Source organism: Polypterus senegalus, chromosome 9 (assembly GCF_016835505.1).
Source record: "Polypterus senegalus isolate Bchr_013 chromosome 9, ASM1683550v1, whole genome shotgun sequence".
NCBI classification, from domain to species: domain Eukaryota; kingdom Metazoa; phylum Chordata; class Cladistia; order Polypteriformes; family Polypteridae; genus Polypterus; species Polypterus senegalus.
In genome coordinates, this window is record NC_053162.1 from 131,037,646 (window position 1) to 131,052,346 (window position 14,701).

General features: G+C 36.7%; 1 protein-coding gene across 2 annotated transcripts in view; it reads left to right on the plus strand.

Annotated features, from left to right (window-relative positions):
• The window catches only part of inpp5e (inositol polyphosphate-5-phosphatase E), a 53,725-nt gene that overhangs the window by 22,238 nt on the left and 16,786 nt on the right, over nt 1-14,701 (plus strand). For both annotated transcript variants that reach the window (XM_039763862.1, XM_039763863.1), the window contains exons 4-7: nt 1,357-1,454; nt 2,383-2,507; nt 4,550-4,669; nt 6,908-7,015. In XM_039763862.1, coding sequence (XP_039619796.1) covers nt 1,357-1,454; nt 2,383-2,507; nt 4,550-4,669; nt 6,908-7,015 — 451 coding nt within the window. The remainder of the gene's footprint in view (nt 1-1,356; nt 1,455-2,382; nt 2,508-4,549; nt 4,670-6,907; nt 7,016-14,701) is intronic.

The following is a 14,701-nucleotide window of genomic DNA, read 5'->3' on the forward strand; positions in this document are numbered from 1 at the left end:
ATAAGTTACATAGTCTAAATACTAGGGTGTTGTATCGTGTTAGCCATTATGGATCTGGTGAGAAGTCAAGCAAAATGACACCTTTTATTGGCTAACTAGTAAGATTACAATATGTAAGCTTTTGAGGTAACTCGGGCCCCTTCTTCAGGCAAGATGTAATGGTCTCAATATAAACTATTTTTTTTCTTTTGCCTTGAAACATCTTGCAATAATTTGCAACTCGCCACAAGACCAATTTGTAATACAGAATCAATGATCAAATGATTATGTAACAAGACTTTGCTGCTTCATGCTGAGCAATTCACCTGACTTGCATGCGCCAGCTTCACCATAGTTATCTTTGACAATGGAATGGGATACCTAAAGGTAACTCGATAGCAAACAGTGCTAGAGGGGCAGTTATTGTTGCTCAGCAAGACATGGAATCAGGAAATTAAACCCAGAAAGTGAGCAAATCATAGTGTTATATTGAGCATATTTGTAACTAATTCTTGGTGGAGAATAAACTATTCAAGCCAGAAACTTAACTTTTTTTTTTAAAAAAGCATGCAATGTTTTTCCGCAAATTTCTGCTTGATTCTACAAGGGCAATCACTTTTCATATGGATACTGTATATTAAGTCAGCCATTATTAAACCTGCTTAATCCATTTTGAGGGATGGAGAAGACTTTGGCAGTACAAAGTAACCATGTAAACACTTAAAAAAAATCAGTTTGACGAAACAATGTTTTTGGGGTTGTGGGAGGAATCCGGAGCCCCCAGAGGAAACCCACACAGACGAGTAAAGATCACCATGCAAGTACCAGACAGTCAGCAGCTGGTGCTGGATTAAAACCCAGGATGTGGCAATAGCGCTACCCACTGCGCCACAGTGATGTCTGACACTGGATATTGTATAGCTTTGTTTAATGAGGCAATCAAGCACATTTTCCTTTAACGCTCAACTATCTATTCATTCCATATAATCTAATTCTGGGTTGTACTGTACATGATTAAAGATGCTCTTCTCCCAATTAAAGGGGAAATAATTTTAACTTCAAATTATTGTTAACCTATCAGAAAAAAACAATAAAGATTATTAAATTAATTATATAAAATGTACCTAAAAACACCTGAAGAATGTGAGTAAGAATATGGAACCCGCCATTTAAGAAAAGAAATGGCAAGGGTGACCATTTGTTTCAGTGTTTATGTTGGAAAAAAATGTTGTAATAACATGACTTGCTTTGGTATAATATAAGCATTTACTGACCTAATTTTCCATATGAATACAAATATTTTACATTGCTGAATATGACATTAAACTTTTATGTTTCTTTATATGGGTTTAAATCTGTCTAAATGTTTTTGTTTAGGAAATTCCTGGAAATCTGGATGATCTTCTCTTACCCACAGACAATGATTTTGCACAAGACTTTTATGTTATTGGGATCCAAGAAGGTTGTTCAGACAGGTACAGTAACGATTAGTAACTGTGTTTTTAAATATCATCTTTAAATTGGCCATTTTTAGTGGGAGTGGAAAACAAATGTACTGTAGTTTGTGTATTTTATATCCATTCATTTTCATAATCGATTTTTTCAATTCTGGCTTAAGGGACTCTTGATCTTCATTCTAGTAGGGTGCTGCCATGCATACAATCATACTAAGTCAATTTAGAGTTTCAAATCAGCATGGCAGCGTGGGAACTCCACACAAAACAGAAATATGATTTATAAAGGAAGCTTTTAGGGTGGATTTTATGATTGAGTGACACAGTATACAGTAGCTGCCGGTCTTTGATACCCCTTAATGTTGGGTTGGATTTTAAACTGTGTAGCCTCTTGGGTTGAGTTTATACCTTAGTTTGCCAACTCAAATATGTTTTCTAGGAGACTAATATTGATACATTTCACCAGTATGAGTGTATGTATGGTCATGTTTGTGTATGCTTTGTGATAAACTGATATTTATTACTTTTATTAATTTGAGGACTAGAATCCATTGTTACAATGACTTTGCAGTGGATTGCTTAAGCTTTGTTTTGGTCTAATGTGTTATATAAATGAGAGAATTGTTGGATTTTTTTTTTTAATTAAATTATGGATTTTTTCAATAACACATTGTCTAGCTGTTAATAGTGACACAAGTGTGCATTCACATTTAATGTTTCTGAAAATCTTTTATTATCAGAAAAAAACAACAGTGCTGAAGATAACAAAAGATACTTCATTCTGGCATGAGTGGAAAATGTAGTCTCAGTACCAGTAAATTACTTTGCACTCTTGCTTATATGAATTGGCTGTTCTCCTAAAGATACAGATTGACCTCAGTTTTGGATGCAAGTGTGTTTGAAATGCATAAGGTTTGTAATGCTTAAGACTGCTGTTCTTATTTTACAGAGGAGAATGGGAAGTTCGTCTCCAAGAAACGCTAGGCCCTTACTATGTCATGCTGTACACTGCTGCCCATGGAGTGCTTTACCTGACCCTGTTCATTAGGAGAGACCTTATGTGGTTTTGTTCAGGTACGTCTGCTGTGCCACATTCTGCTATCGCAGCACTAAACGGTCAACACTGAGTACCAGGTTTAGGTCAGTAAGAAAACTAGAAGTAGAAGACTTGATAATTGTTAGTCATTTTTTTGTACTTTAGGCATTTATTTTTATAGATGAAAAAGAATTTCTAACATGTTGTACATGTGTCTAAACTCAATATATTAAAAAGGAAAGTTTGATTTGCATGATGTGACATTTAAATTGTAAGTCAGGTCTTGTTTAATACAGCGTAGATTAGTAAATGTTTTAGAATAACTGATTAGGGGAAAAAAATATGAAACATCCATCCCTATCATGAGTGTTCCCAGCTTCCAAAATGAGCAAAAGTTTTTTGGTGGCACAGAGTTTTTCATTAGGTTATACGAGTAAGAAAGCACAGGTGTCTAGGGCACTGCTGGGAGTGTAGACAGTCTGATGCACCAAGTTGTTTAAATGCGACTGCCAGATTTTATTGCTGCTAAGTGAAAACTGTCAACTTTTAGAAAACGCAATACCTGTATGTGTACAAAAATGTTGCAGTCGACTCCTGTGCTGAAGATCATCGGTCTCTCTCTCAGATTCTGTCAGTCATTGAAGGTAACGGGTTCTCTCTGCATGTTTATCCAAGACAAGTACATTGGCATAGCTATTTACATTCTTACAAATGGTTAGTCCTTTTTGCAAGACATTTGTATAAATATGCCTTCTTACACTTAAATAAGACATTATTTTATAAAAATTGGAATCTTAAGTTCTTTTGTCCTTCATCTAAATTTGCAAAGCAACACTTGTTCATTAAGGCTGGACTAATTTATCTTACCTTCATTAATGGGAAACACTGCCATGGCAAAAGTGTCGATTTAATCAATAAGTTACATAGTCTAAATACTAGGGTGTTGTACCGTGTTAGCCATTACGGATCTGGTGAGAAGTCAAGCAAAATGACACCTTTTATTGGCTAACTAGTAAGATTACAATATGTAAGCTTTTGAGGTAACTCGGGCCCCTTCTTCAGGCAAGATGTAATGGTCTCAAGATAAACTATTTTTTTTCTTTTGCATTCTTTTACTCATGTTATTTCATTCTCATTAGTTTTCCTTTTAACCTTGACTTGCTCTAGCATTCTTTCAGGTCCTTTCATTCTTTTTCATCATCATTTTTCACAATAAACTTTAACAAGTTTTGTTCATCCTTGCATTTTCTCTCAAGATTCCAGTTGCCTCCACATATTTTCTGTTGTACATGGAGACTTTCACATCTCTAAATGACAATCTGTCAGCCTGCATTTCAGTGTTACTTTATTACAGTCAGCCTGCTGCTTTATTTTACTCCATAATGCAAAACGTTAGTTTAGCACCTGGGCTACAATGAAGACACGTTTCTGTCTTTCCTGGCATTGCACTCATTTCCTGAGAGAGACAGTGACTTGAAAAAGTATTTAGCACCCAAAACTATTAGACACTTATTGTCTCAGATTCTAAACTTGGAATATATTGAAGTAAGAAATATTTAGCTGATCTACAAAATAGTGTACAGCATTCCAACTCAAAGAAATAAACTTGAAACCTTTCCACAATTTGGCAAAACGGAAAGAATCAGACTTGTGAGATTTAAACAGTATTAATACACTTCATTGATTTAAGGCTAATTTTGCCCAGGTCAGCAGAAAGTGAGCGGATTATCTCTCTAAAATGTAAGCTACTAGAGGCAATTAAAATGACATGAATGACTGTTTTTAGCTAATACTCTGATTTCTGGTATGTATTAGAAGCCACTAACCAGGGACCCACAATATCAGTTTTAGGAAATCTACTTGGAATGTTTAAAATTTTTACAATTCTAGGCTTTTGCTAAGGAGCCCACTTCAAATTGCAGAAATAGGAATTTAAACATGTAACTAAACATACTTTAGGTAAATGATATGAGAGTCTGTTAATTTAATTATGGAGATTTCTTGCAATATTTATAGCAATGTTTGTTTAAGGATTTCTTTAATTATTTGTGGTTTTGTTTGATCCTATATTTCTTCTTAGAAGTTGAACATGCTACCGTTACAACACGGATCATCTCTCAGATCAAAACTAAAGGAGCCATTGGAATTGGCTTCACCTTTTTTGGTACATCGTTCCTGTTTATCACTTCTCATTTCACGTGTAAGTTGCTGATTTTTGATGTGGTACAAATGGAAAAAAATAAATGAGCCATGAAATAGAGAAAAATATTTCACTTTTTCAGTTTGTACTTTTTATAATTTTTTTACTCTATTGCAGGGGTGTCCAACTCCGGTCATGGTGGGCCACAGTGGCTGCAGGTTTTCATTTTAACCATCTTCTTAATTAGAAAGTGTGTTTTGTTGCTGATTAACTTGTTTTGCCTTAGTTTTAATTGACGTGACTCAGACCCCTTATTTATTTTTTCCTTAATGAGCAGCCAAACAATAATGAGACACAAAACAAGCCAACACATGACCAGCTTACCTGAAAATAAAGAAAGGTGAATGTCTCGGTCATGTTGGTCTGCTCAGGTCACCAAAACATCTTGACGGTGGTCATAGAAAAAACAGATAGTCAACAGTGTGCTGTGGCAGAATGAGAGCAGCAACAAGTCATGATATTCAACGACGGCTTTAATTAACAGCAAGAATTGGCTTCTTATTACGAAATTGGTTGGAATGAAATCGGCTGGAGTTTGATGTTCCAATTTAGCTGGTCATCTGTTGGCTCGTTTCACATCTGAGTTCTGTTTGGCTGCCTTTTAATGAAGAAACAAAGCAAATCAAAGGACTGAATCCCTAAAAACAGGGCTATTCAAATGAAAAGATTTAATTAGCAGTGAAAACTGGTCACTAATTAGGAAAAGGGTTAGAATGAAAACCACTGCGGCCAACCAGGGCCAGAGTTGAACACCCCTGCTCTATTTTTGTTTATTATGAACTAAATGAATAAAACTTCATTACAAAGAAAACGGTAGTTGGTGAATTTTTCCAATCTTAATATTTTAATCTGTGTTTGCAAATATAAACATTCCCACTATACATGTGTTGGCACAGTATTTAGTGCTGCTACTCCTACTTCCTAGGACTTGGGTTCAGTTTCACCGCAAATCACTGCTGTAGCTGCGCTGAATCCGACTGCAGTGAACTATCATGTTATGTGTCTCTGTGTGTGAGAGTGTGTGCATGAGCTGGGTCTGGCTGGGTGTGTTCCTGAGGTCCCCTCAATAAAATAAACAAAACACTGTTTTTAAGACAGTTTGAATCGGAGTGTCTCACAGCCACTAGACTATCTACAAAGAACTTGTGCAATTCCTGTCTTTGCGTTTTCTCGCATATCCCAATGATGTGCATGTTAGATTAATTGGCATGGTGTCAGTGAGTACAGGTGTAAGAGCAGGTAAGTTTTGTACATGCCTTACATCCAGTGCCGCTGGGATATGATACAGCCCTCTGAGAGTGCTGTGGTCTGTCTACCAGGGGTCATAGTTTTCTTGACCCCTTAACACCTTCCATAAAGCATTACAAAGATTATTCTTAAAAATCATTTCCTAAATAGTTGTACTGTCTCAAGGACTCACTGCAAACAGCCATGACCCACTATACTGTGGCCTCTGTTTTCAGTCCCTGCCATCACTGCATCTGTGACTCATGCATTATCTTTAAGCAGATGGATCAGTGCAGAGGCAACCTTATTAACTGCAATGCCAGATTATTTCTTCTAACAAAAACTTGAGCAATGGCTATGAGTTTGGCATGTGTTATAACCAGATGATGGCTGCTTCAGTAGATAGTTACTGTGCCCAAAATGATTTATTAAGGGGATTCCTAGAACCAGCACACATCCCCAACCCTGCCATTTCCATCCATGTTAATTCCTGCAGAACCATAAGCCAGAGCAGCAATCAAATTCCTCACCTTGAATGTATATATCTGAGCACAAGCCTCAGAAAGAAAAAAAAAACTGGAAATGCCTCAGGAACATCAGTTAAAACTACAGAGAGCATACCAAGTAAATAGTAGTCTCACCACGTCATAAAAGCATAAATCTTTGATTTACACGTGTATCCCAATATTGTCATTCAGCACTCAGTTTCAGGCTAGTGCGCATTTCACTTTTCTGTACTTTTCTTAGACCTGCCCAACAAGGCTTTTGTGTTATTACTGTCATCCTCAAAGTAAATATATTTATACGGAACTATTAAGATGAAGTCATCCTGTTGTAAAGAAAAACTTTGTGGTGGTTTGAAATGTATACTCTCCAATGATACTTTGTTTTGTTATGTTACAAGAATTGAAATATGTGGTTATTATAATGTTTGTGTAAGAGGTATAAAGTTTTAAGATGTTTGAACAGATCATTTCAGGGGTCTGCTTTATTTTGTTTTCTGCCCTCTAGCCGGAGACTCAAAGGTGTATGAAAGAATTCTGGACTACAACAAGATCATAGAAGCTTTAACTCTTCCCAGAATTCTTCCCGATACAAATCCTTATCGATCCTGTAACTGTAAGTTTCCTTTCTTTTCTCAGATTTAGGCCAAATTTCCCACTATTAATTAAAACTATAGTTAATCGTAAAATTAAGTTTACACATATTCATTTAAAGAAAAATACATGAAGGTTTGATTATGTAGGTTTTGCATATAACACCTTTTATTTCTAGTGAACAGCTACAGTTTTTATCCATACATTTTATTGTGTTTTGGAAAGAAATCTTGAAGGAATGTTTTATTTCAGCTTTGGTACTCGTAAAAGAAATACACCACCTAAAAATTTTTTTGAATATAAATGTTGCTTATCCTATGTGTTATGCAGTCATGGCCAGGAAAAACTGTTAACTTCTTGTTTTCATGCAGAATGGAGGCAGCAGGGGGTTTCTGGTGTAATAGAGGTGAATGGTGAGGGGTCTTCAATTCAAATGCTTATTCATATCTGGGCATGCTCCTTGCTTGTTCAAAGAAAGCTGTTTTGGTAATGGTTTATTTAATAATTTTAGCAAAAGTACATGTGTTTGGGCTGTTGTGAGCATACAGCTGGACGACGTTACGTGTTAACTTTATGACACAAGTAACGTCAGAATTTTTTGTTGTCATTTTTGGTATTTTTCTGTTGGCCTATGAGTTGCCATAAACTGCTATTACACCAAAAAACCTTGTTGGTTTTCAAAATGCATGGAAACGAGATCTAAAAATTTTCTCAGCCATCACTACATAATAACTGGGGTAAGTAAAATATTTTTTAAAAATCATTTTTGAGTGGAGTATACTTTTTAAACGTTCACCATTTGTAGACTATTTGTATTAACCTTCTCCAAAGTATTCTTCATGAGAATGATATGGCCCTAACTAACTACATTATTTGAGACCACATTAGCTGAACTTGCCAATAGTATGTACAATCCTCTTTTTGCTCTGGTCCTTTTAAAATACTTGGGGGCATCGCCCCCTGCTCGCTTCTCTTGCCAACAGCCACCCCCTGAAGCCTGCGCTACACACCGGCCAATTCACATCTCTGCAGCTTACGTTGTGAAGCGGTGGGCTGAACACACCCCAAGGAGACGCGGTGGTTCCTCCAAAAACCCCTTTTTTTTTTTTAAAACCTCCTCTTTGCTCGATCAACTGCTGGATTCCTGCTGCTGCACTGCATGATCTGCATCTTGCACGGTGCACTTCTGTCATATCACCCATGTCCATATATTAGATCACTTTTCGCTTTTTCCTTTTCTTCAATATCACATTGAATTTTGATTCCATGTTTGGAATTACATTGTGACAGTGCAACGTATAACTGCCCATGAGTGAATATCGTTTCTTTCTCTACAAGAAATGTGTCCTACAATAGCATGCACACAAATGAGAAATGATTTCACTTTCACTAAACAACAAATCTTTTAATTCTCGTGGATACACCTCTTCATTGGGAAGAAACACTACTTTTTTCATCCCTGATGGCAGCACGAATTATATGATCCACAAGTCTCCGACTTAAAGTTTAAATCCGAACAATATATTCCATCTCTTTTCGCTGTTCCGTTATTTTACCAAGTAATTTCCGTTTGTTTGCGCTAATGCGATCTTTACTATCCTTTTTTTTTTTTTTTTTTTTTGAGACATTCGAATTTTCGTACTTCCATTATCTCTGACCTGCTCAGTCTTTACAATGTTCTACTTTGTCATCTACTCTTTGTTTTATTTCCGGCCCTGGGCGTTGTTAAAGCTCTTGACACAAAGACTTGCCTTGCGGGACCTGAAAGTGTCTCTTTGAGAAAATCATGTCTCGTCTCCTTCCAACCTTCCAGGATTTTATTTATTTATTTTTATTTTTTTAATTTTATTGATATTATTGTAATCATTCCATACAAATAGATCAATTTTTACAAAAAAATAGGACTGAAAACAAATCATCCCCCACCCCTGAGAAAGAGAGCATGGCCAATGGAGTAAAACTTAAAGCTTGTAAAAATACATAAATTGATGAGTTTAATAGGCGGATAAAGATAAATGGAGAAGAAAAAGAAATGGGAAGAAAATCTACTTCCTCTGTGCTTTGAGCTTATTCTAAAATATTATTGATTAGATCCTGCCAGGTTTTGGAAAAAGTTCTGCACAGATCCTTTAACTGAGAATTAGATTTTTTTCGAATATCAAACAGTATAAAACCTCAGTTACCCACTGACTTAAAAGAGGAGAGCTGGGATTCTTCCAGTTTAGCAAAATAAGTCTGCGTGCCAATAGTGTAGTGAAGGTAATCACAGTTTGTTTGTCCTTCTCCACTTTAAGCCCATCTGGAAGAACACCAAACACAGCTGTTGATGGGTTAGGAGGGATTGTGACACTGAGGCTGTCTGAAAGGCACTTAAAATATTTTGTTCACATGTTAATTTGGTGCAGGCCCACAACATGTGACCCAGTGAGGATGGGACTTGATTGCAGCGTTCGCAGGTTGGATCATGCCCTGGAAACATTTTGGACAGTTTGAAGCGAGATAGATGTGCTCGATATATGATTTTGAGTTGAATAGTTGTATGCTTTGTGCATATGGAGCTCGAGTGAATTCTCTGCATTACTAACTTCCACTCCTTTTCTGATATGTTGAGTAAGAGATCTTTTTCCTATTGTCCTCTTAACCTTTGAAAGGGAGGGACTGTAAAATAATTTTGTATATTGCAGAGATGCTGTCTAAGTCCTCGAAACTGAGCAATATTTTTTCTAGCATAGAGGAGGGTGCGAGATGAGGAAAATTGGGTCGGTTCTGTTAAACAAAGTTTCTAATTTGAAGATAGTGAAAGAAATGTGATGCTGGAAAGTAAAATTTGGAATGTAATTGTTCATAGGATGCAAAGATGTTGTCTATATAAAGATCTCTAAGCAGTTTAATCCCAAATGTTTTCCAGATATTAAAAACTGCATATGTTTGCGAGGGTTGAAAAAGGTGGTTCTCATGCAGAGGTGCCACAGGTAAAATTCTCCATCTTTAAATGCTTCCTACATTGGTTCCATATTCTGAGTGAGTGATGCACAATTGGGTTATTAGTGTATTGGCAATAACTTGCATTTATTAGGGCACAAAGCAGGGAATATAAAGAAGTACTGCAAGATTTCTATTGTAGACCAAGCCTGTGTATATTCATCTATTTGTGTCCAGGTTTTTATAGCTTGTATGTTTGCTGCCCAGTAATAAAACTGAAAGTTAGGTAGAGCCATGCCACCTTCTCCCTTAGGTCTTTGTAAGGTCACTCTTTGGTTATGGTTGAATCTAATTGCTTAAAAAATTATTTATTGATGTATATTGGAATGTTTTGAAATAAAAAGAGAAGCTTAGGAAGGATATTCATCTTAAAAATGTTAATTCTTCCAGCTAGAGTGAGATTTATGCAAGTCTTGCTTATTTGTTTCCAAACAGATGGCGAAATTTTGTTGATAAAAAGCTTTATGTTTACTTGTCATATTTACCCCAAGGTTTTTAAACTGATCTGCAATGATAAAAGGGAATTTGTCCAGTCTAATATTGTATGCTTGAGAATTCACTGGAAAAGAGTACACTTTTATTCAGATTAATTCTGAGACCAGAGATCTTTTGAAATTCTGTAAGTGCTGTTAAGACTGCAGGCACAGTATTTTGTGGGTCTGATATATACAGTACTATATCATCTGCATATAGAGAAATTATCTGTTCAAGTCCTTCTCTGATAATCCCCTTTATCTGATAATAGTTACAGTTACAGTAACTGCCAATGGTTCAATGGTGATTGCAAATAGCATTGGTGAGAAGGGGCATCCTTGTCTGGTACCACGTTCAATTTTAAAGTAGTCTGAACAAATGTTGTTAATACAAACTGAAGCTTCTGAATTGGTATACAGTAGTTTGATCCATGCACAAATGTTCGGACCAAACCCAAATTTCTCTAATGTACTGAAAAGGTAGTTCCATTCAATCATGTCAAATGCTTTTTCTGCATTCAACAATAATATTATCTCTGGGGTGTTTGACTTTGCTGATGAATATATTACATTAAACAGGCGTCGAAGATTGGAAGCTAAATGTCGGCCTTTAATGAATTCAGTTTGATCTTGTGATATTACCAAAGGCAGCACTTTCCCCATCTTTCTAGCTAGGATTTTTGGGAGTATCTTAACATCATTCTTCAGATGTGAAATTGGTCTGTATGATGCACAATGTAATAAGTCCTTATTTTGTTTAGGGAAGACGGTGATTAATGCTTGGCAAAAAGTTTGATGTAGAATTTCTTTGTCTGTACCTTCTGTAAATGTTGCTAATAAGAGGGGAGCTAGCTGAGTGGAGAATTTCTTATAAAATTCTACAGGGTAGCCATCAGGTCCTGCTGCTTTCCCGTTTTGAAGTGACTTTATAGCATCTAGTAATTCTGATAGCGCCAGAGGTTTATCCAGTTACTCTGCACTAAAAATATCTATTTGTGGTATCTGTAATGTATCCAAAAATGCATTACATTGTGTGTTGTCTTCTTTAAACTCAGTAGAATATAAGGATTTATAGTAGTCTCTAAATGTGTGCATTATGTTTTTATGATAAATGATTTTACCTCCGTTCGTGTTGGTGATTGCTGGAATTGCATTGCAGACTTCTTGCTTGTGGATTTGTTGAGCTAAGAGCTTATTAGCTTTCTCTCTGTGTTCATAGTATTGTCGTCTTGATTTAAGTATGCGTTTTTCAGTTTCTTTAGTTGTTAAGAGGTTGAGCTCTGAATGCAGAGCCTGCCTTTTCCTATGAAGAGCCTCACTTGGACACCTGGTATGTTCTTCATCTATTCTAGTAATTTCGCTGGTTAGCTCTGAAACCTTCTTGGTTTCTAATTTATTTCTGTGGGAAAGATATGAAATAATCTGTCCTCTTAAGAAGGCCTTTAGAGTTTCCCAGAGTATTCCTGCAGAGACCTCTGAGGATGTATTTGTCTCTAGGAAGAAACCGGTTTGTTTGGATATAAATTCTGTACAGTTCTTGTCTGCTAATAGAAGTGGGTTAAAACGCCATCTGCGAGATGAGTGTGTGGGGCATAATGATTTTAGCTCCAAGATCAGAGGGGCATGGTCGGAAATAACAATAGCGTCATACTTGCAAGATTTAATCGTAGGCAAGAAATTATATCTCTATTATATAAAAAAAAAAAAAATCCTGGAAAGGAAAAACAGGGCAACGAGACGTGATCTTCTTGGAAGTTCTCAGAAAACACTTAAAAGACCCACGTGATGCAAACAATATCAAATAAGAGCATGGCCAGCAAAACATTCAGTCGTGTAAAGGCACATAGCACACAGAGATCCTGTGCTCTCAGCACATATAAAGCGTATAAGGACAATACGTTCTAGATGAAACATCAACGACTAAGCAAAGAAGAAAGCAGCGCGGGGAAAAGAGACCCAAAAGCGTTGGAGAGGAAAAAAGGCAGATAAGAGATTATGAAAGCAGTGGAATTCGAAAGGCTCAAGCAAACGATGGCACGATACACATGCAGAGAAAGGTAAAGAATATGAAAGCAGTAAAATTCGAAAGTATTGTAGCTACCCTGCCAGGTTGAAGCCTTTTTTGTTTTAAGTGACTGTTAGGTCTGATTGAAGGAGGGCGGAGTACAGCACAGAAGACTGATAGCGGGGTATTAATTGATTTGGGGCAGACGCGAGGGATGAGGGGTTGGAGAGGGTGCTAGAAAGTTGTGTTGTGTAAGCAGCCTTATACGCCCTGCAAGAAAGAGATTTAACCACGGATATCTAACCTAGCAGTTGTTGGATTGCTTTTGGCAGACACGCATCATGTGCTCCCAGCTCTTAAAACAATGACATGTGACAAGCAGAACAGGCAGCTTGCCAGCAGCAGAAAGACATCAGATGATCCAACGGCATCTCCTTAGCATGCATTCAGCCAACCCCTTCTTTACAACGCGAGCAGCATTATACGTCCTGCTGTAAGAGATGTAACCAAAAGTGAAAATAATGCATATGTAACAATTCCCATGAAAATAACAATCTCTTTAAATTGTATATCCAGTAAACCAAACATGGGGGTGGACGAGGAAGCCCCCTAGCTATCTATAAAGAAATAATCAGTTCTTGAGTAGCAATGATGCACTGGTGAGTAGAAGAATATGTTCTTGAGTTTGGGTTTAGAAACCTCCAGGGGTCTGATATGTTGTGGTCAGTTAAAAACTGTGTAATTGTCTTTGCAGTGTTAGATGCCATCCCCCCTGTGAAGGAGACTTATCTAGATCTGGATTTAAAACACAATTAAAGTTCACAGCCGTTATAATTTTATGAGTGTTCACATTGGGAATGGATGCAAATACATTTTGCATGAATTCCCTATCATCGACATTGGGTGCATAAACATTTATCAAAATCACTTTACAGTTAAATAAATTGCCCATGACAATCACATATCTTCCTTCAGGATCAGATACTACATCTAATACCACAAATGAGACTGTTCTATGTATAAGAATTCCCACACCTCTAGTGCTTTTCTAAAGCTGGAATTGAACATTTGGCCAGTCCAGTCTTTTTGCAGCCGGAACTGATCCTTGTTTAGTAAGTGGGTCTCCTGTAAAAATACTATTTTAGCTTTTCAACCTGTTAGGTGAGAGAACACTATCTTCCTCTTTAATTCATGATTCAGGCCTTTAACATTCCAGCTCACAAAGTTAACTATCCCATCATGGAGACATTGATTCTGAATTTTTCATGTCATTTTGTAGTCTTAATTGGAAGTGAGACAGCTTTAACCTTAATTTCCAGTTTTCCCACGAGTTATTGCCATGCAGCATATTGTTACGTTGGAAGTTATAATTATAAGGATTAAAAGGATAGATTAGATATAGCTTGCTCTCTTTCTCTCCCCCCTTAGCCTCCCCACGTGAAGCTGGACCCCACTTGACAAAGTCCCGGTCCTCTGACGTACCTAGAGACAGAGCACATCCAAAACAAAACAAGCCCCCTAGCAGCAGCGTTTGAGGATTAAAAAGTAGAGATATCTATTGCAGATAAAGTCTAAATACTATAAGCATAAAATATAAACTTCAACAGTATTGAAATATTAAGACAGTAAACCCAGTGAATGGTGTTAAAAAGTGACCCTGGATAAGCATAGTAAACCCTAATGCAATAATAACAATAACATAATAACAATAAACCAAGGTATGATGTTTAACAGTCTCATTTAAAATTGTAAAAAAGAAAAAAAAAACTACTTTAATTTCTTACACACATACATGTGTAACTGTAATTAAAACATAAACAAAAAGTGTCCGAGAATAGAAAAGGATGTATAATTATGGTACCCATATCATTGCAAACGATCAGACAGCAGGTAATATCTTCTTGCCATGCCATGACAGGATGTGACTCACTATCGTATTTCAAAAGAGTGTCGGGATCAGCTTTCTTAACTCCTTTTCTGCTTCCCCCATAGTGGTGAAGACATAATATTTGTCTTGAATATCCACTTTCAGTTTGGCAGGATACAAGAGGCTGTATCTGATATCGGCTTTCCGTAACCGCGGTTTAATGTTGTAAAAAGCTGCACGTTTAGCAGCTCTTGAGGGTGAGAAATCAGGGAAAATACGAATGTAGTTATTTTCAGATATAATCTCTTGTTTCTGTCTGAGAAGTGCCATTACATTAAGCTTAAATTGTAATCTCTTGAAGCGGACAAATAGAGTCCTAGG